This window comes from Salvia hispanica, chromosome 2, assembly GCF_023119035.1.
Source record: "Salvia hispanica cultivar TCC Black 2014 chromosome 2, UniMelb_Shisp_WGS_1.0, whole genome shotgun sequence".
Taxonomy (NCBI): domain Eukaryota; kingdom Viridiplantae; phylum Streptophyta; class Magnoliopsida; order Lamiales; family Lamiaceae; genus Salvia; species Salvia hispanica.
In genome coordinates, this window is record NC_062966.1 from 7,929,714 (window position 1) to 7,956,422 (window position 26,709).

At 35.6% G+C, this 26,709-nt stretch overlaps 5 protein-coding genes and 1 non-coding gene across 12 annotated transcripts; 4 read left to right on the forward strand and 2 right to left on the reverse strand.

The window, feature by feature from the left end:
* Positions 1–363: 363 nt before the first annotated feature.
* On the forward strand, positions 364–4,507 carry LOC125205759 (cell division control protein 48 homolog E). Its single transcript, XM_048104864.1, has 9 exons — positions 364–505; positions 655–820; positions 1,395–1,623; positions 1,917–2,683; positions 2,778–2,999; positions 3,077–3,148; positions 3,248–3,529; positions 3,624–3,983; positions 4,086–4,507. The coding sequence occupies exons 1-9, from the start codon at positions 480–482 to the stop codon at positions 4,374–4,376; spliced, it is 2,415 nt and encodes an 804-aa protein (XP_047960821.1). The 5' UTR covers positions 364–479; the 3' UTR covers positions 4,377–4,507.
* An 853-nt stretch (positions 4,508–5,360) lies between these two features.
* On the forward strand, positions 5,361–7,682 carry LOC125204220 (adenosine kinase 2-like). 2 transcript variants are annotated; one of them, XM_048102815.1, is made up of 13 exons: positions 5,361–5,476; positions 5,594–5,647; positions 5,749–5,795; positions 5,925–5,956; positions 6,030–6,131; positions 6,257–6,321; positions 6,495–6,571; positions 6,642–6,739; positions 6,820–6,890; positions 6,971–7,037; positions 7,109–7,142; positions 7,221–7,292; positions 7,448–7,682. In XM_048102815.1, exons 1-13 carry the CDS (start codon positions 5,394–5,396, stop codon positions 7,588–7,590), a joined length of 945 nt encoding a protein of 314 aa, XP_047958772.1. In that variant the 5' UTR covers positions 5,361–5,393; the 3' UTR covers positions 7,591–7,682. The 2 variants fall into 2 exon arrangements, with proteins under 2 accessions (XP_047958772.1, XP_047958771.1); XM_048102814.1 differs by having other exon boundaries at positions 7,109–7,292.
* A 7,915-nt stretch (positions 7,683–15,597) lies between these two features.
* Positions 15,598–15,669, reverse strand: TRNAH-GUG. The gene has a single exon. It is a non-coding gene; the product is annotated as a tRNA-His (tRNA).
* Positions 15,670–16,050: 381 nt separating this feature from the next.
* Positions 16,051–18,869, forward strand: LOC125205216. The gene is made up of 3 exons (XM_048104043.1): positions 16,051–16,216; positions 16,337–16,561; positions 18,132–18,869. Exons 1-3 carry the CDS (start codon positions 16,189–16,191, stop codon positions 18,179–18,181), a joined length of 303 nt encoding a protein of 100 aa, XP_047960000.1. The 5' UTR covers positions 16,051–16,188; the 3' UTR covers positions 18,182–18,869.
* On the reverse strand, positions 16,649–20,631 carry LOC125205215. Of its 5 annotated transcripts, none has more exons than XM_048104039.1 (7): positions 20,440–20,631; positions 19,742–19,794; positions 18,862–18,949; positions 17,986–18,731; positions 17,180–17,737; positions 17,049–17,105; positions 16,649–16,991 (listed from the first exon to the last, which is right to left on the reverse strand). In XM_048104039.1, exons 1-7 carry the CDS (start codon positions 20,603–20,605, stop codon positions 16,782–16,784), a joined length of 1,878 nt encoding a protein of 625 aa, XP_047959996.1. In that variant the 5' UTR covers positions 20,606–20,631; the 3' UTR covers positions 16,649–16,781. The 5 variants fall into 5 exon arrangements, with proteins under 5 accessions (XP_047959996.1, XP_047959995.1, XP_047959999.1 ...); XM_048104038.1 differs by having other exon boundaries at positions 17,986–18,755; positions 20,440–20,630; XM_048104042.1 differs by having other exon boundaries at positions 17,986–18,755; positions 20,456–20,585.
* Positions 20,632–21,562: 931 nt separating this feature from the next.
* On the forward strand, positions 21,563–25,595 carry LOC125207352 (serine/threonine-protein kinase PCRK1-like). Of its 2 annotated transcripts, none has more exons than XM_048106648.1 (5): positions 21,563–21,854; positions 22,771–23,169; positions 23,837–24,097; positions 24,307–24,429; positions 24,621–25,595. In XM_048106648.1, exons 2-5 carry the CDS (start codon positions 22,798–22,800, stop codon positions 25,134–25,136), a joined length of 1,272 nt encoding a protein of 423 aa, XP_047962605.1. In that variant the 5' UTR covers positions 21,563–21,854; positions 22,771–22,797; the 3' UTR covers positions 25,137–25,595. The 2 variants fall into 2 exon arrangements, with proteins under 2 accessions (XP_047962605.1, XP_047962606.1); XM_048106649.1 differs by lacking the exon at positions 21,563–21,854 and adding an exon at positions 21,855–21,984.
* Positions 25,596–26,709: the final 1,114 nt, after the last annotated feature.

A 26,709-nucleotide genomic window follows, 5' to 3' on the forward strand; every position in this document is an offset into this window, starting at 1 on the left:
TTGTAGAATATATACTCTCAAGAAAATACAGATATATAAAGAAAAAAATGAAAATGTGTGTGGTTATGTTAATCAGACATCACATTAATGTACCATATTAACTGAAATTTTTCACATTAAAATCCCCTAAAATTAGAATTATCCATAATTACACTATTAAAGATATATTAGTCAAAATCTATATTATATTTATGGAAAAAAACAATAGGGGTATTATGTCTCTAAATCACTATCCCAAATATAATTACCATATAGTACAGTTTACTTCGAGAGGGTAACAAATATAATTACCTAATATACAAGGAACATGAATTATATTAGGAAAACAAAAAATAGAGAAATATAATTCCGGCTTTCCTAACAAGAAACACCTCTCCCCCTATAAATTCCATCCCTCTCTCCCCCAATTTCCAGATCCACATTCTGCGATTTCTTCTTTGGCAAACCCTTACGCAAATACTGCTTCTCTTATCGACAACATGAGTCAACCGGAATCATCCGATTCGTAAGTGTTCCTACACATTATCAGATCTCGCCCATTCTTTATTGATTGCATTGTAGTGATGTATTATTTCCACAAGCAATTAACTTGATTATTGTTCTCTTTTTTTCATTGTTGTTTTATTGAATTGTGATTGTGATTGTGATGTGCAGTAAGGGTACAAAGAGAGATTTTAGCACTGCGATCTTGGAGCGGAAAAAGGCGCCGAATCGGCTGGTGGTGGATGAGGCTGTCAACGATGATAATTCGGTGGTGTCTATTCACCCTGATACGATGGAAAAGCTCCAGCTTTTCCGCGGTGACACCATCTTGATCAAGGTTTTATTCCATCCCCAACATCTCTGGTCAATTTATATGTCGTTTCCTTCCGTTTGATGGATTTATCAGGTTCAATTTGAGTTCAGCTTCAACAGAATCACTTCATAAACTGTATCATTAAGAAAATATATATGCACATTTTTGGTGATTATGTTGGCTGTATCCTTTTGTCACTAATACACGGGCCCTAAACTGTACAGAATTCTTTATAGGATAGTTTTTGCCTAGTCTAATATGTAGCTGTACAATACTTTATCTTCGTATTCGATGTTATTGTGTTGATGAGGTGTCTAGTATCATATTCAATATTGGTTATAGGTGTTTTGGAGCAGAGATTAGTGTATGTCTTTGATTCATCTGGCTGGCTCTCTATCTTGTATTCATAAAGACTTAATCTGCTAGGTTTTTATTCTAGTTATTTTTCTTATCTTGGGTATGACTTTGTACTTATGAAAAGAACTTGGGGATTTATGCAATCCTATGGCACTATATTGCTTGGGTATCTCTTTGGTTTGCTTGTATTTTTATGGTAGTTTATCTGCTCTTGGATTAATGTCACTCATTATTGATGTAGGGCAAGAAAAGAAAGGATACAGTGTGCATTGCCCTTGCTGATGATACCTGTGATGAACCAAAGATCCGAATGAACAAGGTTGTCAGAAATAACCTCAGGGTTAGGCTTGGTGATGTGGTCTCCGTGCATCAATGTGCTGATGTGAAGTATGGGAAGCGTGTCCACATACTTCCCATTGATGACACCGTTGAAGGGGTTACTGGGAATCTCTTTGATGCCTACCTGAAGCGTAAGTTCTCTTGCATTCAGATTTACTTGCCTTTTCTCTTTTGGTGTGTCCATTATCTGAGGTTTCATCACACCAGAATACTAGAATACTTATAACTTTTGGGTATCTTCAGAGTTCAGTTGTTTCTAATGAACACATTAAACTGTTAGAGTGAGTATTTCGAATGAACACATTGTTTCCTGAAAATGTATTATAGAAGCTGATACTGAGATTGACATAGAAAATGCTTTGTTCTTCTGTGTAGGCTGTCTGAATTCTTGTGCATGGCTAATAATTTCTTTTGTTTTCCTCAGCATATTTCTTGGAGGCTTATCGGCCAGTGAGAAAAGGTGACCTGTTCCTTGTCAGGGGTGGAATGAGAAGTGTAGAGTTTAAAATTATCGAGACTGATCCTGCGGAGTACTGTGTAGTTGCTCCTGATACTGAGATATTTTGTGAGGGAGAGCCTGTTAAAAGGGAGGATGAGAACCGATTGGATGAGGTTGGCTATGATGATGTTGGTGGCGTCCGCAAGCAGATGGCTCAGATTCGTGAGTTGGTAGAGCTGCCACTGAGGCACCCACAGCTTTTCAAATCAATTGGTGTCAAGCCTCCAAAAGGAATACTGCTTTATGGACCTCCAGGATCTGGAAAGACCTTAATTGCCCGGGCTGTGGCCAATGAGACTGGTGCTTTCTTCTTTGTTATCAATGGACCAGAAATTATGTCTAAGCTGGCAGGAGAAAGTGAAAGCAATCTCAGGAAGGCTTTTGAAGAAGCTGAGAAGAATGCACCATCCATTATATTCATTGATGAAATTGATTCAATTGCGCCAAAGAGGGAGAAAACCAATGGAGAGGTTGAGAGGAGAATTGTTTCGCAACTGTTGACATTGATGGATGGTCTGAAAGCCCGTGCCCATATTATTGTCATTGGTGCTACAAACCGTCCCAATAGCATTGACCCTGCCCTTCGGAGATTTGGTAGGTTTGACAGGGAAATAGACATTGGTGTTCCTGATGAAGTTGGGCGTCTCGAGGTTCTCCGTATCCACACAAAGAATATGAAGCTTGCTGAAGATGTAAGCTAGAGTTTCTCAAGCTGTTCTTTGATCTCATCTTTCCTGCATCACAATAGATATAGTAACACTAACATAATATTTGAGCTATTTTCAGGTTGATTTGGAAAGGATTTCCAAGGACACACACGGCTATGTTGGCGCTGACTTAGCTGCATTGTGCACTGAGGCCGCCCTTCAATGCATCAGGGAGAAGATGGATGTGATTGATTTGGAAGATGACACCATTGATGCAGAGATACTAAATTCCATGGCTGTTACCAATGAGCACTTCCAGACTGCTCTCGGAACAAGCAATCCATCTGCTTTACGTGAAACAGTAAGCATGTCACCATACTTCTCCTTGTTCTATTTTTTTGGTTCCTTCACATAACTGATAATGTGCATTATTGATAGGTTGTTGAAGTGCCTAACGTTAGCTGGGAAGATATTGGAGGCCTTACAAATGTAAAGCGTGAACTCCAAGAGGTACTAACCTGTTTTCTTGCTCTTTGCTTTTTCATTTGTTTCGTTAGCAAACAATTGTCTCTCTTAACACATGTTTTCAATCTCTTTGCTGTCTTGTAGACTGTTCAATACCCAGTGGAGCATCCTGAGAAGTTTGAAAAGTTTGGCATGTCACCTTCCAAGGGAGTGCTTTTCTACGGTCCTCCTGGATGTGGAAAGACTTTACTGGCCAAGGCTATTGCGAATGAATGTCAGGCAAACTTCATCAGTGTCAAGGGCCCTGAGTTGCTGACTATGTGGTTTGGTGAGAGTGAGGCCAATGTTAGAGAAATTTTTGATAAGGCTCGTCAGTCTGCTCCTTGTGTTTTGTTTTTTGATGAATTGGACTCAATTGCAACTCAGGTTTGTACGGGAATTCTGAATCTTTGTATTCAACTTTTCACAGCTCGGTTATCTTTCTAGTTCACTAAATATTTTGAGTTCTCTTTACTTGCAGAGAGGAAGCAGCCAAGGAGATGCCGGTGGTGCTGCTGACCGGGTATTGAATCAGCTCCTGACTGAAATGGATGGAATGAATGCTAAGAAAACAGTTTTCATTATTGGTGCAACCAACAGGCCTGATATAATTGACGCTGCCCTTCTCCGTCCTGGCCGTCTTGATCAGCTGATTTACATTCCTCTTCCTGATGAGGAATCACGTCTTCAGATCTTCAAGGCATGCTTAAGAAAGTCACCCATTGCCAAAGATGTTGACCTTACAGTCCTTGCTAAATACACTCAAGGTTTCAGCGGCGCTGACATTACGGAAATATGCCAACGTGCTTGCAAATATGCCATCAGAGAGAACATTGAGAAAGTAAGTGTGTCAATAGTAAGATTCTGTAAATGGTTGGCTTTGGAAACATCATATGTTTATATGATAAGCCAAATCTCAAATTTGCAAATCGTGTCTTTTCAGGACATTGAGAAGGAGAGAAGAAGCAGAGACAACCCAGAGGCCATGGAGGAAGATGTGGACGACGAAGTAGCTGAGATCAGGGCTTCTCACTTTGAGGAATCAATGAAGTATGCTCGGAGGAGTGTTAGCGATGCTGACATTCGCAAGTATCAGTCGTTTGCTCAGACGCTGCAGCAATCAAGAGGATTCGGTTCTGAATTCCGGTTTGCTGACAATACTAGTGGTTCTACTGCAGCCGATCCTTTTGCAGCTCCCACCGCCGCAGCCGATGACGATGATCTTTATAATTAGGCGCATCATCACATGGTTCTTCACTCTTAATTTAGTTATGCTCATTTCCCCTAAACTGGGATCTTTTGATTCATGGAATTCGCCTGTATTTTATTCAACTTGGTTTAAATCTATTGGATCATTTATTTCAATTTTCATATTTATTTTATCTCTCGACATTAAGCTGCGTCTCTATTTTTAATCGGTAGCATCTTCATACTTATAAAAAATTCAATCATTTTACCTCAATGGTATTTTTGTGATAATTAATGAATTAAGTTAAGTAAATTGATACTTATATTTTTACTTATGGCCCCAAAGCTTAGTTATCAAACCTAAACTGTCATCCCGAGCCTAATAAATCCTTTATTATCTTATATTTTATTTTATTTTTAATAATTTTAAATAATTTCTTCGTCAGAGTTCATTATACTGGAGTGTGAAGTAGTAATGGGTAGTGGTTAATGTGTAACCACATATATATAGAGACTAAATTTCAACTACAGTATTAAATAAAAAAAATATGAGGATGAGATTGGATGGATTTTGAAAACATGAAATATACTATGACGACATTATGGATTATGGTTCATTCTATGATTTCAAATCCTTATGAACCAAAAGGTCTCTATAGTGAGCTACAACTCCCTTAAGTGAATTAAACTTTAAAGCATTCACTATAAAGGCGTGTTGGTTCACTATGCTTACATTTGATTATTGTATTTTCTCATTGTTCCGGTGGTCAATGGCTACACAATTATCGTATACACTTGACGCTATGATATAAAAAAATAATAAAAAATAAAAACTCAAAAATAATAAAAGTTTGAACATTGTTTTGTAATGGGTGAATTTTATTTAAAATGGAGTAATTACAAATAGGAGAGGTACAAGTAACAAGCCTAGTATGAAGCCACGTGATGCACTGAACTTACGTGTTACGCGGCCTCTGCCTATTTGAATGCAATTCTTGTTTATATATGTATATAATATTGCATCATTCATACCCTGTGTTGATCTCTTTTTTTGAATATTAAAATGGAGTACCATGGAATCCTCTTAGGAATGGGCAATCCACTTCTTGATATTTCTGCAGTGGTCGATCAAGCATTCCTCGACAAGTAATGTTTCATCATTCTTATAGTATTACTATTATTATAAATTACATGTGATCTTAATTCCTAATTTCCTATTCATAATCCTGCGATGCTGAATTTGATTATTGCATTACACCACAGATATGGTCTTAAATCAAATGATGCTATTATGGCAGAGGACAAGCACTTGCCTATGTAACTATTTCCATCATTTTCTACTTCTCCAATTACCAATTCTCTTACTGAATTACACTTATAACTTCTGGTCATACAAAATGATACTGGCCCCATTTCAGGTATGATGAGATGGCATCAAACTATAAAGTCGACTACATAGCTGGAGGTAAATGAAATTCAATTTTTTCAAAATTACTTAAATACTTACATGAATTGGTTATTGGGGTAAATGAAATTCAAAATTGATCAAATTGGTGACATTAATTAATTGTTGCATAACCATTCTGCAATGCAGGAGCCACCCAGAATTCAATCAGAGTTGCACAGGTACTAGTGATTCTTCTTGTTGTTTAGAAACATACTTACTAAATACTCTTTTTTTTGGACATGTCATTTTCAGTGGATGCTTCAAATTCCAGGTGCAACTACTTTCATAGGATCAATTGGAAAGGACAAATTTGGGGAGGAAATGAAGAAAAAAGCATTACAATCTGGTGTTAATGTTAGTCAAACTCTTATCATCCTTCCTATAACATCAAAATTGTGTTATTAATTTATATGGAGTATATAGTTTTCCTCAACTTCCATTTGTTATCTCATTACAAATAAACCAGATTGGATTATTAGGTTTGCTACTATGAAGATGAATCTCCTACTGGTACTTGTGCTGTATGTGTGATGGGCCACGGACGGTTAGTCACCTAAACACCTTAATCTGTTTCAAATCGGACGTTTATTGGTGGACGGAGGGAGTAGATTGTTTTTGTGTTTATTTTTTTAATTTTATTGCCTTGGTATCACCTTCTCTATTGCATATACATCCTCTAACTAGACTAACCATATAGTGACAACAACAATAATGCAGGTCACTTGTTGCCAATTTGTCAGCTGCAAATTGCTATAAAATTGATCAGTTGAGGAAAGCTGAAAATTGGGCATTAGGTAATGATACATTTAAGGTAGTGCTTGCCTTGAGTCATATTAATCACTATACTTATTTTTATTTTGGCAGTGGAAAGGGGCAAATTCTACTATATTGCTGGATTTTTTCTTACTGTTTCACCAGAGTCTATAATGCTTGTTGCTGATCATGCAGCTTCCAGAAAAAAGGTACTCAATTTATTGTATCTTTGATAAAAAAAAAATGGATGAGACAACCTTTGTTCCAATATTTATTTGTCTCCATGTAGGTTTTCATGATGAACCTATCTGCTCCATTTATCTGTGAGTTCTTCAAGGATGTACAAGCGAAAGTATTCCCGTGAGGCTCGTTACTTGATTCTTTGCATTACCTAGATACAAGATTGGGAACTTATATAATTACAATAATGATTGATGTAGGTACATTGACTATCTTTTCGGAAACGAGACAGAAGCAAGAACTCTCTCGAAAGTTCACAGATGGGAGGTAACTGTTTCAGACTAACACGCGTTTAATTGTTTTACTATAGACTGACTCGTATATTTCTCGGGTAACAGACTGAAAATGTTGAAGAAATAGCATTGAAAATTTGTGAGTGGCCTAAGGCATTTGGGACACGAAAAAGAATTACTGTTATTACGCAAGGTGCTGATCCGGTCGTCGTTGCAGATGATGGAAAGGTCAAGCTCTTCCCTGTGATTCGTGTGCCGAAAGAAAAACTCATTGACACCAATGGTGCAGGTGTGTCAATCAATCTATTTTACTTTTGATCTATATTTACTACTATTATTAGCCAAATGAAGTGTAAATAGCATCTCAAGATCATTTTCATTAATGTTTCTATAAAGCATCTAATAACAACTCTTGAATTATTTGTACACAATTTTTTTTCTCAGGGGATGCTTTTGTTGGTGGATTTTTATCCCAACTGGTTCTAGGGAGACCAATAGAGGATTGTGTAAAAGCTGGTTGTTATGCTGCTAATGTCATTATTCAAAGATCTGGCTGCACTTACCCAGTGAAACCTGATTTCAAATAACAACCATTTTCCATTTCTTGGATTAATTTTTATGTTTAACAAACTGATTCAGCGTTCATGTTATAAAAGTTACTAGTATTTGTTGGTGTTTAGATAGTTGATTATATTTGTCTTGATTGGTGACAGGTCACCCTACAAATTTAGCTGAAGAGATTTTGTTAAAATTTGGGAGGTTTACACCTAGCTTAGAGTACTAGTGGCAATCCAATGGTAAGTAGGTAATTCAACTCTCTTCATTTTTGGGTTTTGAGGTGACGAAGCTATCAGTTCATAGTTTAACCGATTACGAAGCAATATATATATATATATAAAAGTTTGTGTTAAAATGACAACCCCTCTTAAAATGACACCGTGATACCGCTTATACAGCAATATTATAAAGGCTACACAGCAATATTACAAACACTACACAGCAATCTATAGATTGCTGTATAGTGTGTCGGATATTGCTGGACAAGAAATATTGCTTGGTTAAAGACCAACAAATTTAACCAGTAAATTGCTTACCGTCTTTTTTCAGAATTTTTTTTTTGCCACGTGGCAGCTTATTATTCGTCCACGTGTACAAATGATTGGCTAGGAATGGTGGTATGGTGTTATTTTAAGGGGTGATGGCACCCTAACATGCCCCTATATATATATATAGAGAGAGTTGTAATCAATGTCGAATCCTTCTTAAAGACCGAACTAGAGAACAAATCTGGGCCATAAGATCTAGTTTATTGATGAGATATGTTGTGTAAAAAAAATTTCGCTCTTCATTACAAGCCAATTTTACTTCATTGTATAGGTTTATTACTTCATTCTGTACGTAATACATTGAAACTACAACATGTTTTTACTTGCTTCAAGTAGGTTTTGAAATAATTCAACATATGCTTTATTCGAATTCATTGACATGAGTTTTTACTTTATTGACATTAAAAATGCAATTTATTCAAGTGATTTTATTACTTCATTCAGAAACGTTATTACTTCATTGGATATGGTTTTTACTTCATTTCAGTAGAACTTCAAATGATACTTCATTCATATAATTTATTATATTATTCCATGTGTTTATTACACCATATCAACGTAGTAGCGGTGGTGATAGATATTGTAGAGAGAAAGAACGGCACGCGACGCCGAAACTGCATTTACGTACTAGAATGAAGTAATAATCCTATTAGAATGAAGTAAAAACCTACCGGAATGAAGTAATATATTCTGGAATGAAGTTAAATATTCGTAACGTGTTAGTATGACTTATTTACCTTCGGATGAATAAAAATAGACTGGTGATGAAGGAGAAAATAATTTATAAATTTGTGAATCTCATCCATAAAAAACTAGATCTAAATGTCCTAATTTGGTATGATTCGGTGGTTCGGTCTTTAAGAGTGGGTTTGTGGATAATGGGATTCTAATTAGGTTGGTCTCTATATATATATATATATAGAGAGAGAGAGAGAGAGTGCTATTAGGTTGAGATTTTTGGGCCTAATTGAGAATTGAGATGCAATATCAGCCGCTCATCCAGAATATTTATGAAATGTCAACAACATGTAGTTTATGTCAATAAGGGGGTATTATTGTCATTTCAGTTCTAAATGTTTAAATTATATTCAAAACCCCTCTAAAACTCTCGAACGTTTCTCTCCCAAACAATTCTGCAAATCTTCAAAAATCAATCAAACATTGTTATTCATCTCCTAATCCTAGATCTACGAAGTCAATTTCCTACATCAATAATTTCCAAAAATGAGGATCGAAGAACTAAATGTAAGCGAATCGGATGGAGCTGAAGCGCCGATTGTTGCCGGAAAAAGGCATCCAAATCGGCGATCGTTGAAGCGACTTCTACAGGTTAAGAAATTTATTCAAATTTTAAGTATATTGCTTCGATTTTAGTGTGTTAAAACACATCTGGATTTGTTTTCTTATGAATTCGATTTCTGCTGATTTTTTTTTGTTGATTAGCTATGGTAAAACCGGAAGAAATGGAATTGAATATTGTTGCTGGTAAAAAAGGAAGAGAACAAGCATCTCCTTCCAGTTAAGGATTTGTTTAAATTTTTAAGATTATTAACATTTTATACAATAGCTATTGACATAGTTATAACAATATACTTGTGTTTTCTATAAACAGCATATACTTGTCATTGACATGATATTGTATACTGTTGACATATGTAAGTAGCATCTTTCTGCCAACTGTTTGATGAAAGTTCTCAATGAAGTTGGCTACTGAAAGTTTGTCGAAGTGTTTTTATTTTTTTATTTTTATGATTTTGATATCAAATAATTTCGTCCCGCTGTAAAAACATGTTTCTCAGTATGAAATATCGGAATAATGTTTTTGATGCATGACTAAATTTAACAAATTTACTAAGTTCATTTGATATTCAACAGTAGTAAATGAATTATAGTTGAGGTCATGAACTGCTAGTAATCATGGAGAGCAAAAACTACCAATCAGACCACTATGCCACCTAGGGCGACGAGCAGACGTTGCTCCAGTGCCTGCATTAGGAGCTTTACAATCTCAAGTTTCTAATCATCGTGGATGATGTCTGGGACACTAATGCTTGGGATCGGATCGTGCACACCTTGCCGGATAAGGAGAACGGCAGCCGGATTCTTCTTTCCACTAGGCCTCGGGAGGTCGCTGATAAAATTTTTGAAAAATCTAGTTTACTTCATGAGATGCAGCTGCTCGGGCTGGAGCACAATTGGCAGTTGCTCTGTTATCTTACCTTCGGTGATATGCTGAAAAATGATAATGATGATGTTACATTGCATTGCCCTCCTCATTTGAAGGAAATTGGAAGATCGATCGTCGAGAAATGGAAAGGTCTTCGTCTGTCACTGGTTGTGGTTGGTGGTCTTCTCATTAGGAGACAGAAAAGATTGATTTCTGGAAAAGGATTGAAGAAAATATTGCCGATGCTGCAATGGGGGAGGGTTCCTACATGGAGATCTTGGTTCTCAGCTACATTTACTTGCCCGCTAGACTTTAAGGTTGTTTCCTTTACCTGGGTGCATTCTCGGAAGATTGTGAGATATGTGCCTCTAAACTCATCAAATTTTGGGTTGCTGAAGGCTTCTTCCCAAAAACTGCACTTCCAACACAAACCATGGACTACTATTGTGGATTCTGAATTTTGAACTTAGTAGTAAGTAATATATATCAAATGTCAATCAGTTCAACAACTTGTATTGAAATGTCAACAACGCAAATACAATTCTTATAATTAAAAAAGAACAACTATTTTCTCTTAATTTTTTTATTTGAAACAAGTTCTGGTTTCATGTCAACAACTTTTATATCAAATGTCAACAACTTATATAAAAATATCAACAGCTTGTATATCAAATGTCAACAACTTGTATATAGTGTCAACAGCTCAAAAACAATTCTTGTAATTAAAAAATAACAACTATTTTATCTTAATATTTTTTATTTGACACAAGTTCTGACATCATGATCATACAACACATGTCAATAGCTTGCATATCAAATGTCAACAACTTATAGCAAAATGTCAACAGCTTGTCAACAATTTGTATAAAGTGTTAACAACTTAAAAATAATTCTAGTAATTAAAAAATAACAACTATTTTATCTTAATTTTTTTATTTGACACAAGTTTTGGCATCGTGGTCATACAATACATGTCAATGCATATCAAATGTCAATAACTTATAGCAAAATGTCAACAGCTTGGCAACAACTTTTATAGTGTGAACAACTCAAAAAACAAATCTTATAATTAAAAATGAACAAGTATTTTTTTTTTTTTTTCCTTTTTACCACAAGTTCTGGTAAGATGATCATACAATACACATCAATAGAGAGCAAAATCAAATATCAACAACTAATAAGAAAATGTCAAAAACTTATAGTATATGTCAAAAATAAAAAACAACTCTGATTATTAAAAAAGAACAATTATGTCTTCTCTTTGCCACAACTTCTGGCATTATGATCGTTCACTTTATGACATTTTCCACAATGCCTATGAGGTTTATTTGCTTTTTCAATTGATTTCTCTATGTATGTAGATATATGTAGTTGATATTATATGTATGTGGTTGACATGGATTGTAGTTGACATTATATGTATGTAGTTGACATGGATTATATATATAATTGATATGGATTGTACACTAGTTGACATTATATGCGTATAGTTGACATGAATTATATAGCTGATTTCAACATCTTCAATGGCGGTTTCTGCAAATGGTTTGTCATTTATATGTCATAAAAAAAACTTGATTCCCCAACCCAGCTCACATCCAACACAATTGATAATCCAAACCCTAAAACTTCCAATTCCATAAACGAATCAATAATTGATTTTATTTCGTCTCGCTCTTCGATGGTGCATTTCTGGAGCTGGATCAGTTGGTTCACGTATTCTTTCTTTTTCTGCATTTCTTTCATCGCTTCTAATTTCAGCTTCTCCAGTTCCAGGCTCGTGTACATCAGCTTCTGCCCCAATTCATCCATTTCTCCATGCTGTCATTAATTCAAACATCATTAATTTACACTGGACAATTGATTGATTAATTAAACTAAATGAATCATCATACATTTACTTTTTTTGTGAGATAAAAATTAAGAGATTACATACCTCTGTGTAACTTCAAAGAGAAGCCATCTCTCCCATACTCCAGAATTTTGAATTTGTATGTATCGAATGAAATGTTGCACAAGAACACAACCTTTACGAATTTTGATGAGAGACAAAGAATTTAATGATTATATAGAATGGAAGGAGCAATAAAAGACAAGAAATCAGCAAGAAACTTTACTGAATAAAAACAGCCTATTCAATTCACATTCAATAGCCAGAATATCGAATGTCAACAACTCGTATTAAAATGTCAACAACTAACAAATAACCCTTATAATTCTCATATCAATAGCGAGAATATCGAATGTCAACAACAAATATCGAATGTCAACAACTCGTATTAAAATGTCAACAACTGAAAAATAACGCTTATAATTCACATATCAATACCGAGAATATCGAATGTCAACAACTAACAAATAACACTTATTATTCACATATCAATACCGTGAATATCGAATGTCAACAACTCGTATTAATATGTCAACAACTAACAAATAACACTTATAATTCACATATCAATACCGAGAATATCAAATGTAACAACTCGTATTAAAATGTCAACAACTAAAAAATAACACTTACTATAATTCACATTTGAATACCGAGAATATCAAATATAAACAACTCGTATTAAAATGTCAACAACTAAAAAAATAAGACTTATAATTCACATATCAATACCGAGAATATCAAATGTCAACAACTTGTATTAACATGTCAACAACTAAAAAATAACACTTATAATTCACATTTTGAATACCGAGAATATCAATTGTCAACGCATCCTCAAAATCAGCCTGCCACATCAAATCCCCAATCACAATCTCTGTGTTGGAAAATATTTTCAATTCAATCAAGTTCATCACAACAAAATGATTAAAATTGGGGAGAAACGCACACACACAAACACACACTAGCATTTCAATTCAGTGATACAAAATTTCATCAAATTGAACCTCAAAAAATTAAATACTACTAATAACTACCAAAGTTAAAGGAGTACGAAGGAAATAGCATTCTTCATGAATTCAAATAATTCCAGATCAATCCAACCTAATCATGAAGAAGAATGCACAACCAAATTTGCTAGATTGCATCACTGCATTTTACTGTAACCGATAATATAAACAATTGGAGGTGAATCAGCAAAACCTAATCAAATTAGGGGAAAAGAGAAAACAACTAACCACCGAATACGGCAGCACAATCAATTTAGCAACGACATCAGCACCGCTGACGTGGTGTCTCTTCCGGCGAGGATGAAGCAGATCATGACATCGACGATGAATTCCTCGTCGGATTGACCAGATCTGAGAGAGCTAGAGGGTAAATCCTCGGATTCAAGCATTGATTGCCGCCACAGCTCCGATTCCTTCTCTCTCAAGATTTTCTTCGCTAATTCACGAACCTCGATTTTCCCCCTTAGCTTCTTCTCCTTCCCCAAACCTTCCTCATCGATTTGAGAGGGTACGCCGGCAGGAAATAGCGATGGCGTTGTGAAACGCCGGAAAAGAAAAGAAACGAGAGAGAGATACGCGAGGGACTGACTTCGGCGAGCAGCAATGGCACTGTGGTGCCAAGAACGAGAGAGAGGCGCAGCGGCTGGAGAGAGATGAGAGATGGAGAGAGAGATCGAGAAGCAGAGAGTAAGAGATGGGAGTTGCTGTTCAAGTTTAATTACTATGAAATTACCATTTTACCCTTTCATAATAAATTATACTAAAAATATTTTTTGTGTGGCAAAATCTGGACCACTCATTTAATAAAAATGAGTGGCTGATATTGCATCTCATTTCTCAATTACCCTAAAAAATCTCAATTGATCATGGACATATATATATATATATAGGGGTGCACTATGGTGCCACCATAGATAGGATAACACCATACCACCAATATAGTCCGTTAGATCTCGTCTATGGACGCCTAGGATTAAGTTTCGTGAAAAAACACGGGTTTGCAGTCATCAGATATTAGATATTGCAGTCTCGCATTAGATATTGCAAGTTGTGGTAAACTGCAATATTGTTGTGGTAAGACTGCAATATTCAATTAACAACACTGCAATCTGGTAACGTAAAATTAGAAATTTCCTATTTTACCCCTCCGTGTTTTTACACGTGGCAGCATGACAAGCACACGATTTTCAGATCTAATGGCCTAAAATGGTGGTATGGTGTTACAATAAAGAGGATTGTCATCTTAATACATCCCTATATATATATATATAAATGATTCAAATCATACATATGAGACTTAAGGTCAAATTACACTACATGATAGATCTTTAAGAAATAAAGATAAAATTAGAGAATCAATTTATTGATAGTTATGAAATAATCGACAATGTTGTAGTTGAATTGTTAAAGTACCATATATGCAATAACATATAGAATGACTTCGATTAATTATTATAATATTGTCGATTTTAAAATTAAAATCTTTAATGTCATATGTCACTTTTAATGACAGTTGACAATCCTAAAATATCTTTAAAAAATTAATTTTATATAATTCTCTAGATTTAAATTATTTTTTCGTATATCTTGTATCGAATAAATAATTTTATAAAGATTCTAACGAAATTTCAATGGTAAAAAAATATAATTTGTATATTATGCGGACCCACAGTATAATGCACTTTGTTGCAGTGTGATGATGCCCCGGTACAATGTCCCTAAATCGTTAGTAGGTTTATGTCATTACATTGTTATATTAGTCATGATGAATTTTAATTTGGTTAGTTAATTCAGTTAAGAAAAATACAAACCTAACGATTCAAATAAGGATATCCTAATTTGATTTCCAAAAATAATTTTGCTTTTTTCCTAGTTCATGGGAGAATTGGTCAAATACTAAATTAGTGCATCAAATATTTTTAGACTATAGCATAATAATAAATTGACAAGTCATTTTTTAGTACTCCCTCCATTTCGATAATAATGGAGTCATTTTGTCATTTTGGTAGGTTATCAAGTGACGTAAAATATGACTATTACTGATAAGAATATGCAATATTAATGGAAACTGGAAAGTATCTACAAATGCAATTGATTAATAAACTGTAATGAGTCTAATGACCTCATAACGATCTGATTTATATTTTGTACGACTCAGGTTATGAATTGAACTAGAAGATACCCAAAATTATTTTTGAAAAACAAATTAGCACATCTTTATTTTAATCCTTATTTCTTCATTTCCCTTAACAGAATCAAAAAACTCACCTCTCTATAAATTACAAGATAATAAGAGAAAGAAGAGTATATATGTGTGATCTTATTATCACTGAAATAAATAAACCACATTAATTCCTAGCAAATAAAGAAATCATATCAGTAAAATAATCATGTCTTACTTTCAAAATTAAAACAATTTATGTGGCTGCTGGGATTCGAGCCCAGGTCTCCACGGCCACAACGTGGAATTCTTACCACTAAACTACAGCCACTTATTGTCTTAATTTATTAGGAGTATAATATTATTATATTACTTTTGATTCCCGGTCGATTTTTTTTTTTATGTTGTATAAGTAAAATGTAGTTTAGATTCAATTATGTAGAGGATTATGGTGCAAAAAGGGTTTCTCCACTCACTGTCTACTTTCCACTAAAGTTCCACCTGACTGCACAAAATGCCTAAAACAGTAAACCTAAATTCTCTCAAGTTGACTTCGTGACTAATACAACCACTTGCAAAGTGGAATTTTCCTATTAAGGCAACTAATTTGTCCACTTCCTTGTGTTGGGTCCAATCCTACAACAATTGCTAAACTATAAGACGCCAAAGGTGAAAATTGTTTGGCCGTCCCTTGTCCACTTGCTACAAAATAAATTTAAAATTACATTAAAAAACTTACAAGATTTCATGTGACCAAACAATTAACAGTAACAACATCAATCTTCTAGTAATATATATCCAAGTAGATACCTTGATTTTATGCTCAACTCCGGGTGATTAATCTGAAAAGATGCTCGAAAACCTTTTTTCACTGCCTAGTAAGTTTACCTTCTTAGCTTAAAATTTTGCATGATATTATGTCATAGATTATATGAGCTCCAACTATATAGCTATGTTACATGACTACTGAGTCGTACACATTTTTCTTTTGAAATCAGAAGTGAAGAGAATGAAATTGGTGGCATTTGCGTTGGTTGCGCTGATCAGTTTCCTATGCTTGGCGGCACATCAGCGAGCACTAGTCGGCAGCAGAAGAGATGACGTCATGATGAAAACCAACCAAGTCGACCGCAACATAGATAACCATCACAACATACCAAGGCAGTACTATAACCAGTGGGGCAGCGGAGGAGATAACAACGGAGACAACAATGCCAACGAAGGTGGCTGAACCATATCCATCCATTACTTCCCTAATATGCCCTCGTGTTTTTTCAGCTTTGCTGTTTCTAGTATTTTCTCGTCCTACGACAATAAATCAGGTGTTTGATTGTTATTCCACAAACGTCGGATGCTTATCGATCCGCTAGATGTGTCTGACGAAACAGTCAATTCAGGAAATGACCTAACCTCTCTGTTGATGATACAAACAGAACAGAAAGATCAACTACCGCTAATACTTCGTAAGATCCTTCTATAGTCACTCAATGTAATATCGGTATTTTTATCTGGAGAAACATGGCGAAAAAGCGTCGTCTTCCGTTTCCCGCCCTTGGGATATGGGTGCATTGCCGCCAGTTCACAAACACGCCGCAAGATGGACTTTGGCAGAGGCCGCCACGCCACGTTGCGCTTCTTCTCTCCCTGAATCAACTTGTGTATATATATATTAAAACTTTCCTGATTAAAAAAAACCTCAAGAGAGATTACCTGTTCATTTTGTCGTCCCTGCAAACCGCTTGCTTTCAAAAGATTTCGCCATTTGTCCTGCGATAATTGCCATCACCAAATCACATGCCAGCCATCACTGGTACAACATTACCCAAAAAAGATGGTTTTACCTTGAGATCTACAGAGGTACGATGGGCAGACGCAGGAAAGTGGATCTTTTTTATTCTACTCCATCTTCCAACACCGTACTCAGCGACACCATCAACTAATTTTTTAACCTCCGCAGTAGTCCAAAGCCTATGGTGCTTCCTCCGGCCACTAACCTCGTCTCTTTTCTTTTGATATATTGCTGTTGCACACTCATCTTTCATTTTCGGGCTCCCAGCAAACATGGTTCGTTCCTTTATTTTCTGACTTGGTGCTGTGAGATGGTCATCACTTTTCATTAAAGGGACTCCATTTACACCTTTCTCCTTTTTCTTGTGACTTGCTGCCATGACACTCTCATTCCTCTTTGTGAAATGAATATTTGTGATGTATTGATCCTTTTTCATTAAGTGGGCTCCACTAACTTTGTCATCCTTCTTCTGACTCTCTGCAGGGGTACCATCACTCCTTTTCATTTGATGAACAACTGGAGTACATTCATCCCTTTTCTTTTGATTCTCTGAAGCAACACCGTTATCTTTTGGGTTATTCATCAAAATTCTTGTATCTGAACTGTGCACCTGTTATATCAAATACCAACATCATTAATTAGAGTTGAACAAAAATGTAACCATATTAGCAATAAAAGCTTGTATAAGGCTAAAATCCAATGCTAATCAGTACAACAAACCAACTTCTAGATAGGAACATTTGGACACCAAAATAAGTTTCTGAATCAAAACAGTATTATTGTTCACTATTCAGAATGGAGTATAGAAAATATTTCAATTTCAATTAATTAAGTGATGGTCAAACAAAATCTACTTACCAAATTATATGCAGGACTCTCTGGACATTCTTTACGCGCTAGCAAGCCAAAGGGGACTTGAATAGCTTTCACATCAGATTCTTCAGCTGGTAATTTGATGGCTTTAGAGCCCACGTGACATTTTTTGTGATTTTTGACTTCTACAGACTTATCCCTAAAGATTGAAGATGAAACCTCCCGCCTTCTCTTTGAATGACGTGAAATAGGATCTACTACTTCGTCGATGTACCTTTTCGTGGGCTTACGAGATCTCTTTAGCGCAGGAAGTGCATCAGTTGGGCTTTCTGCAGAAAACAAGGTTACCAATTCATCCTTCCCCTGAACTCTGTTAAACTCACCACTTTGGCATGTCTGCCCATATTCATCATTTTTCTCATCCTTTGCACAGGAAAACATCTCCACTGGTTGGGAAAGGCTTGTAGCATTCTCATCAGATGGTAAACCATTAAAAGAGTGTCTTGAAAAGTCATGGACCTTGCCAATATTCTCTTGTGGTGATTTCAGAGGTTTCTTCTCAGCCAATTTTTCAGACTCATGTTGAGGACTAGGAATTTCACTAAACTCATAACTCTTGATATCAACTACATCATTTTGGCATTCTGGCACTTCCATTGTTTTGAATAGATCTGATTTCCACGGAGAGTCAATACCAGCACATGTAAGAACTGGACTGCATGAAACAGAGGTCTGCAAGCATTCGCTTGAAACATATTCCAGATCTGTAATTCTTTCAGCGAATTCAACACCTGCATACCCAATACAGCAGTTTTCTTTTTGATTGGTTTTGGGTTGGGTGAGGGTAAAGAACAGTTAGCAATATGTGCCACTTAATGACTGAAAAGTTTAATAAGACCATTCGAGTACGGGGATACTCACCTAGAAGATACTCTTCTCCCATGCTACAGAAATCATTTTGCAATATAAAATAGCCACCGTCATCCGCAGTGTGTAATGAATTAAGTACCTACAGATAGCCATCCTCGGTGAAAACAAAAAAGCTTGGCTTTTTTTCCTAATATAGGCAGTGAAAATTGTATTGGATATAGATACAAGCAAAAGCATTTATGGGAGTTGACCGGGACGAGCAATAATTTGGATAACCATTAACCAAAGCGTTTTTGTTTTCACAGAGGATGGAAATCTGTTACTCAGCAAAGAAGACACTACTTTGAGAACTTGAAAACAATTACACAGCAGTCAAACAAATCTACAGTATTAGAATTTTCTTCAATATTTTATACTCCCTCCGTCCCACTCAAGATGGCCACATTTTTTAGTGGCACGGGATATTAGGAAGTGTTGTTAGGTGGAATAAAGTAGAGAGGAAAGAGGTAGTTGAAGATTTTAATGAGGAGAGAGGGGATTATTTCCAAAATTGGAAAGTGGTCATCTTGATTGGGACAAACAAAAAAAGGAAAGGTGGCCATCTTGAATGGGACGGAGGGAGTAACTAAATAGCAATTCTTACATATGAATATTTATTCTAGAACTTTGTTAAGACTGATATTTGACATCTAAAGTCAAAGTTCTCTCCCAAAGTTTAAAATAATCATAATTCCTCGCTGTGATACAACTAATCAGCTATCCCAGAAACCAACTCTCTCTATTCTTGAATGCTCAATTCTTCAAATTCCTCAAATAAACTCCACTTGATTTCTATTTCTTTCTACAATTTCTTCTTAAAAAAGAAAGTCCATGGCATCACACTTTCGTAACAACTGGCTATTAATTCAGAAGAAAATTAATAGTGACATACATCTCTATTGAGAATATCTCCCCCTTCATGAGTAGTACCAGCACTTGTCACACCTGCATGAAGCACGAATTATGAGCAATTGCAGGCATTAAAGAAATACTCTGTATAACATATGTATGCAGCATATTATCTAACAATATCAAGTATAAAAGCAAGATTTGGTATGTATACCAATCATATTTCAGAGAACAGCGAACAACAATTTTTTGAACTCAATTCATGGGGAAAAGCAGCTGGAGAAAGATTGTAGAATTGTGACGTGAGTAATATTTAATGTGTAGATATACAATATGACCTGAAGGGAAATCAAATCAAGGAAGGCAAAAATACATGCTATGTGCAACAATCTCCCATCCCGTTCCGGAAGTAACAAGAATTGTACTTACTCGACAAATAGTTCACCAATGTGCAGTTTCGTGCAATTTTACAATATAGACTACTGAAAATAGACATAGGTGAGATAGAATTGAAGAAATAAGAGAATTCATCCAGATTATCACATAAGTATCGGTTCCCCGTTCTATTTTACCAGATCCTCTACCCCATCTTCTATTGTACAGAGACATTTCAGTAGTAACTGTTCAAGAGACTCCTATAATCATTTCACTCAGTTGAAACAAGAACTCCTCAATATTTGAATCTACATAGGCGAGGGAGGAGGGGAGATACAATTTAACAACCAACACTGCAGGATATACCAAAACTGCAGGAAACCTCTAGGATGTCAATAGCTTTCTCTGAGGTCTTCTCATTAAAACACATGACACCATCCACTGAGACATTCCCATCTTGGGGTTCTACAAGCAGACGTTCAACATCAACTGTCCCATCTTCAAATTCAATTGTTGGAGGTCCATTCTCCATTACCTGATAAACATTATTGACAGAGGGAAAAGTATTTTATTAAAGCTTTATTAGAAGATAAGAATGTTTAAGATTATTTTACAGGAATTAAAGCATCAAAATTCATCAATTAACCATCGAAAAGTACAACTCAAGATAATGAATAGTATTCTTATTGGCTGCAGTATGCTTCGAACAAGCAAAAATACCATAGTCAACAGACATCCTTGGTTACATTAGCATATCTTCCAAGATATTGACAGTTACTGCACATGTGCGTATTTATTTTATAGATATAATTATGAAGAGAATCACCCAAATAATAACATACACATAATATCAGACCAAAAAACCTTTAAGATACAATCTAAAAAATTTATCATGCTTACTATAAAGGTAAGTCCATATTTAAGAAACTAGCCTTATTAAAGAAATTACTAAGTTCCCTTTAAAGTCATTCATTACCAAAGTTCAAGTCAAGTCAAGTTCTTGACACTATCCCCAAAATAGTAAATGTAGTAAGACTGTAAGAGGTGCGGACATCTTTGCCATTGCATTTTAAAAATTAGATACGAAAAAGCAATTATGCATGCAAAGTGAAAGGCAATTAGAGCTGTAATCAGGTGAAAGCCTTATCTATCAAACTAAGTATCTCCAATAATTCAAGCAAGTTAAAAATCCATCACAAAACTAAGGTCCAGTTCGAACGATTGCAACAATCTGCACTACTAAATTCAGCGGATAATTACACTCTTGAATGCACTATTCATATCCTATCATCTAGTTCAATGGCCAATTAGCGATTTGAATTCGTAAATCCACTCTAACCGAATAATCTACAAGATTTTGAAAACTACATAGCTTTGCAAATCAGGCAAATATCATCCACCGATAATACACAACCTTAGTAATAACAATAATAATGATACTCTGACCAAATCGCCCCCCGCCTGCTTTTGTAGACATTTTCTTCCCGTAAAAGGATGACACATTTTCTCTCTAATTATCTACACAACTTTGCTCTTCACACTTATTTCTTGTTTTATGCTGTGTTTTCGCCCAAGATCGTAAATTCTGTATTTGCACATTTCGTACGCTTCTATTTATCTGCAATTATTGAATATCAATCCTCGCGGAGTCTTGTTGTTTCAACCAATGAGGAGGCTTTGCCGTGTATGACTTCTTCTTTTTAGTCCCGCGTTTCATCCGGAAATCAGGTCTTTCAAGATCGATTTTGGGTTGTTCTCAAATTCGCCAAGGCAATCTACAGGTCAGAAATTAGCTCGAAGATCAATTTTCTTGGTTGTTGGGGATTTGGTCTGGGCTCTCTTACCTTTAAGAATGGAGTTAAGAATTTTCCATTGGACTCAGAAAATCCAAATTAGCATGATTAGAATCAGGTTGAGGAGTCAAACGCATGTGCATCTTTGTTTTCATTTGCTATGGTTTGATTTATTTTGATTTGGATATTTGACTAAAGTATTGATTTTTAGATATGAATTCAACATTGAGTTTTCCAGCTCCCCTGATGTAAATTGGGCTTTAGTAGTATAGTATGATCACCCCCAATCTTGAAACATGAGGTTTAGTGAAGCTTTTGTATGAATTATGATCCGTGTCATCTGAAAAATGAGGGGTTTGTGTGTGTGCGTGAGTGAATGAGAGAGAGAGAGGGAGAGATTCATAGTTAGTAGTTACTGCTCAAAGGAGACTTTAGCATGGTCCTGTAGAATGTAGATGGTACTCTTGGAGGAAAATAAAATCGAAGGTGTTGTGTTAACTATGGATTTCCACCAATACAGGAGGATTCCAGTTTGATTTCCATTAGTACTCAGAGTGGTTTTCTTCTTAGTGTAAAGCCAATCACACTGCATAATGCTTAGGGGAGGTCATTGAGTTTTATGATGTTAATTTCCTATTACAAACATTGGTTTGTTTAGTAGATGTGTTGTAGTGGTTTGGTTAAATTATGAATGATACTTGACAAGTCATTCTCTTAAGTTGGACACTGAAGTGATGATTATGCTTTAGTTTTTGGCTTCCTTCTATCATATCCAGAGTAAATTTGTAGAAGTTTGCATAAGTCCATCTTTCTATGCATCCAACTTTTGTATGTGGATCTATTTTATTTACCTCTTTGTGCATTTTAATGGAATCTGAGTCAGTAATTTCTCTGAACTATTCAGCGTGGTACTACGCACCATTTTACGGTCATGAAGTGCTTCCAATTCTATAGTGGAGACAGAAAGGATGAACCAAAGACACCAACAGCAAATTCACTTCAGTCTTCGTTTACTGATCATGAAATGAAGCAATCTGGATCAGAATTAAATTCTCAGGATGTATCAAATACGAGCTCTGAGTCCAGAGGTCGCAACCAGTTCCCAAATTTGTCTGAGAGGGCCAGTAATCTCAAGGTCTTTTCCTTTTCAGAACTGAAACAAGCGACAAAAAATTTTGGCCGTACTACAAAACTTGGAGAAGGAGGTTTTGGATGTGTTTTTAAGGGCGTCATTAAGAGTTCTAATGATCCAGCCGAGAGAATTGATGTGGCTGTAAAACAACTGGGTAGAAGAGGACTCCAGGTGCATTTTCTTCAAGTTTGCTTTTTCTTCAGTTTCAATTTCCCTATGATTTCTCAAAAGTGCAAAACACATCATATACATAGTTCTATGTATTTATTTAACGTGTTGGAAGAAGAAATTGGTATAAATAGTCAGTAGCAAGTTCTAAGGTCTTCGAACTGTGCCATCCTCATTGTTCCTGCCTGCTGATAATGCATTTAAGAGTTAAGACTATAAATGCCGCTATAACGTAACTCACAGAAGCAATGTCATGGCTACTATAAACATCTCTATTTTGAGTATTAGCACCTTATTTAATTAAGTGTAATTAATAAATATGAATCTGACATTGATATTATTGTAGAAAGCTGATAAAGATGGCATCAGCTATGACTTTAATGATGCACTATTTCCAAAGAGAGGCTTGCTATAGTCTATCGATTGAGCTGCATTGTAAATGACAAAGTTGCTATTTGTAACTCGTTCTGTTTTCCAGCCAGAGCCGTACTCAGTTATCTGGAAGATTTCGTTATTGCAGTTTTTGAAAGTTTGTTTAAGATAGCAATTTTAGTGTTTTCCTTGTACACTTGTTAAAGTTCCCTAATGTTCTCAATGGAAAAAAGAAATCTTCACATGTTTGATTAAGAAAGTGCTGCAACTGACTAATACTTTCACTTTCACATGTCAGGGTCACAAAGAATGGGTGACAGAAGTTAACGTTCTTGGCGTTGTCGAGCATCCAAATCTCGTGAAACTTATTGGTTACTGTGCTGAAGATGATGAAAGAGGTATTCAACGACTACTAGTATATGAATACATGCCCAATGGAAGTGTGGAAGATCATTTATCAATTAGGTCCCTCACACCCCTTTCTTGGGATATGAGGCTGAGGGTCGCCCTAGATGCTGCACGTGGCTTGGCATACCTGCACGAGGAAATGGATTTTCAGGTTGTCTATTTTGTGTTGACTGTTTTCGTGCGACCTGGTACCATATTAAGAATGTTCAATCTATTTGTCTTTCAGTGCCTTAAATTAATTCATTTGTTATAGTTGGGAATGAAGCCTCTTTCTTTTTTCGTCCATCTGGCACTAGATGGAGCTTGGATATGCTCCGCTTCACTTTCTTAAGACTAACGTATGTCATATCCCATGTCCAGATCATCTTCAGAGATTTCAAATCTTCAAATATTCTCTTAGATGAACAATGGAATGCTAAACTATCAGATTTTGGATTGGCTCGATTGGGTCCTTCAGAAGGACTAACACACGTATCAACTGCGGTATGCTCAATGCAATATGGTTTGTTATATAAATCTTTATGTATAGCTCTAAAGCATTTTAGCCTTTGCCATTGAGTATGAAGTCGTGTTTTAAACCAACTGTGATTCTCTGAAGTTCCTTGGTTAAAACTACGTTACTTACTAGCAATGACTGTTTTTCTGTTTATTTGATGATTATATACACTTTTCAGGTTGTTGGGACTATGGGTTATGCAGCTCCCGAATACATTCAAACAGGCCGTCTCACATCAAAAAGTGATGTTTGGAGCTATGGGGTGTTCCTTTACGAACTCATCACTGGTAGACGCCCGTTGGATCGACAACGCCCTAAAGGCGAGCAGAAGCTCTTAGAATGGGTAAAGCCATACCTTTCAGACGCCAAGAAGTTTCAACATATACTGGACCCGAGGCTTGAGGGCAGGCAAGTCCTTAAATCAGCTCACAAGCTCTCACTCGTAGCTAACCGCTGCCTGTCCAGACTTTCAAAGACACGGCCCAAGATGAGTGAAGTCCAGGAAATGATCAACCAAGTCGTTGAGGTGTATACAGGCTGCGGAAACCCTCAACCATCTTTGAAGAGCAAAGACGACAACAAAGCTTCCGAGGATTCCCAATCCAAAGGTAAAAGGAGGCTAAGTGATATCAAAATCGTGGACAGTGCCTGGCTGCTTCGAGTCTGGTCATCAAAGCTCGTGAGAACTTGCTGATTGCAAAGCAGTCAACTAGGGTACATAAGGATGACAATTTAGTACACTATCAAGATACCAGTAGCAAACTGCAAATTGATTCTGACTCGCTAGCGTAAATCTGGTTGAACGTGTTTTTGGAATGTGACCGGCCTCGGATTTACTGATAGTCGTTCAGCGAAAAACCTCTTCTAGGTGCCTCAACAAGGGCAGGCTCTAGAATGTGACCGGTGTCGATAGATTCAACATTGCAATAGAATAAAAGGTATGGAATTTGTTTGTGTGACCTTTAATTGTTGTAAACATATGATGTTGGGTGAGGAGGTCTGAATCCCAATGGGTTTAGTCATTCCTTGGATTGTTGTAACTTGTAGTAATACATACATGATGGAAGCATGTAGTATATTTTTGGAGGAAACACTATGGGGTTGCTGTTGTAAAATGTTTGTTTATTAGCAGTGTTCATTCTTTGCTGGCCTAGCTCTCCATCTTGTAGAGTTGTATCTTATTTAGATGCCACTATATTCTGTCTGCCAGTGTCATTTGTGGGATTAAATCTTATACTACTAGTGATTATTTTACTTACCTTTTAGGTTGACGTCATGCCAAGCCAATGCGAAAAATAAGGAAATTAGCCAATAAAATTTCAAGCCAAACCAAGGAATTATCTCAAATGAATCGAGGAATTCCAATGAAATTTCGATTATTTAATTCAGGGACAGTGAACTTCACGAATATTTTGCCTAGGAAAATTCATATATAAATGGTGGTGAAATTACGAAAAGTTTGGCGGAGCAATAATAAACAGAACAATATAAAATCACATGAAAACAATGTGAGGTAAATATTAAATCATGTTCCAGCTCCTTAATTATTATTCAAGTATATTGAGTTAGGCAAGACTATCTTTCAACATTATTGCGACAAAGTAGAGCCCGTTTCTACAGGTATCAATATTGTCCAAAATTTGTATTAACTCTTATCTTTGGACAAATTTTTGTCCTAAAATTGTTTTATGGTTTTGGTCTAAAATTATGTTTAATAAAATGATGGAACTGTTATTTGTATAGCTCAATTTTGACAATTAATCAATTAAATTGATTATCAATATTTTTATTAAATTGCATATTATAATTTTGTTGTTATTTTAATTTTTTATATCCTCTTTGCCTAACATAACAAATAAATTTAATTAATTTAAAAATAGTTCATATTTAACTATGAGTGTCAAATAATAGAATGACGGCATCATGCCATTCCTCATAGATGGATACAAGGTTGATTATATGTCGTGGATCGACAATGATGAGCATGTTGAAGTTGGAAGGTTTTATCGTGTGTAAGAATAACTCGATGAATGCAACCTATTTTAGTTGATATTCCCTCTAATTCATTCAAAAAAAAAATCATAATTAAATATGTAGTACTAGTATAATTTATTTACAGATTAAATTATTTTAAAAAATTAATTAAATAGTTGGTTAAATTAATCAAATACTTCCTCCGCTATATTTAAGATGTCCATATTTTTTAGTGGCACGAGATTTTAGGAGGAGTTGTTAGGTGGAATACGTAAAGAGAAAAAAGTAATTAA

What these genes read in the sequence shown, in the direction of transcription:
- LOC125205216 (XM_048104043.1), top strand. Translation starts at nt 16,189, where the DNA reads ATGCTCGAAAACCTTTTTTCACTGCCTA. An exon ending in AAACCTTTTTTCACTGCCTA is followed by an intron (nt 16,217 to 16,336) that starts GTAAGTTTACCT and finishes TTTTGAAATCAG; the next exon opens with AAGTGAAGAGAATGAAATTG. An exon ending in AGACAACAATGCCAACGAAG is followed by an intron (nt 16,562 to 18,131) that starts GTGGCTGAACCA and finishes TGACTTCTACAG; the next exon opens with ACTTATCCCTAAAGATTGAA.
- LOC125207352 (XM_048106648.1), top strand. Translation starts at nt 22,798, where the DNA reads ATGAAGTGCTTCCAATTCTATAGTGGAGACAGAAAGGATGAACCAAAG. An exon ending in TGGGTAGAAGAGGACTCCAG is followed by an intron (nt 23,170 to 23,836) that starts GTGCATTTTCTT and finishes TTCACATGTCAG; the next exon opens with GGTCACAAAGAATGGGTGAC. An exon ending in ACGAGGAAATGGATTTTCAG is followed by an intron (nt 24,098 to 24,306) that starts GTTGTCTATTTT and finishes TCCCATGTCCAG; the next exon opens with ATCATCTTCAGAGATTTCAA.
- LOC125204220 (XM_048102814.1), top strand. Translation starts at nt 5,394, where the DNA reads ATGGAGTACCATGGAATCCTCTTAGGAATGGGCAATCCACTTCTTGAT. An exon ending in GAGGACAAGCACTTGCCTAT is followed by an intron (nt 5,648 to 5,748) that starts GTAACTATTTCC and finishes GCCCCATTTCAG; the next exon opens with GTATGATGAGATGGCATCAA. An exon ending in AGCTGAAAATTGGGCATTAG is followed by an intron (nt 6,572 to 6,641) that starts GTAATGATACAT and finishes TTATTTTGGCAG; the next exon opens with TGGAAAGGGGCAAATTCTAC.
- LOC125205215 (XM_048104038.1), bottom strand. Translation starts at nt 20,605, where the DNA reads ATGGAGAATGGACCTCCAACAATTGAATTTGAAGATGGGACAGTTGAT. An exon ending in GAGATATTCTCAATAGAGAT is followed by an intron (nt 18,950 to 19,741) that starts GTATGTCACTAT and finishes GGCTATCTGTAG; the next exon opens with GTACTTAATTCATTACACAC. An exon ending in AGAGTCCTGCATATAATTTG is followed by an intron (nt 17,738 to 17,985) that starts GTAAGTAGATTT and finishes TTGATATAACAG; the next exon opens with GTGCACAGTTCAGATACAAG.
- LOC125205759 (XM_048104864.1), top strand. Translation starts at nt 480, where the DNA reads ATGAGTCAACCGGAATCATCCGATTC. An exon ending in TAAAGCGTGAACTCCAAGAG is followed by an intron (nt 3,149 to 3,247) that starts GTACTAACCTGT and finishes GCTGTCTTGTAG; the next exon opens with ACTGTTCAATACCCAGTGGA. An exon ending in TCAGAGAGAACATTGAGAAA is followed by an intron (nt 3,984 to 4,085) that starts GTAAGTGTGTCA and finishes GTGTCTTTTCAG; the next exon opens with GACATTGAGAAGGAGAGAAG.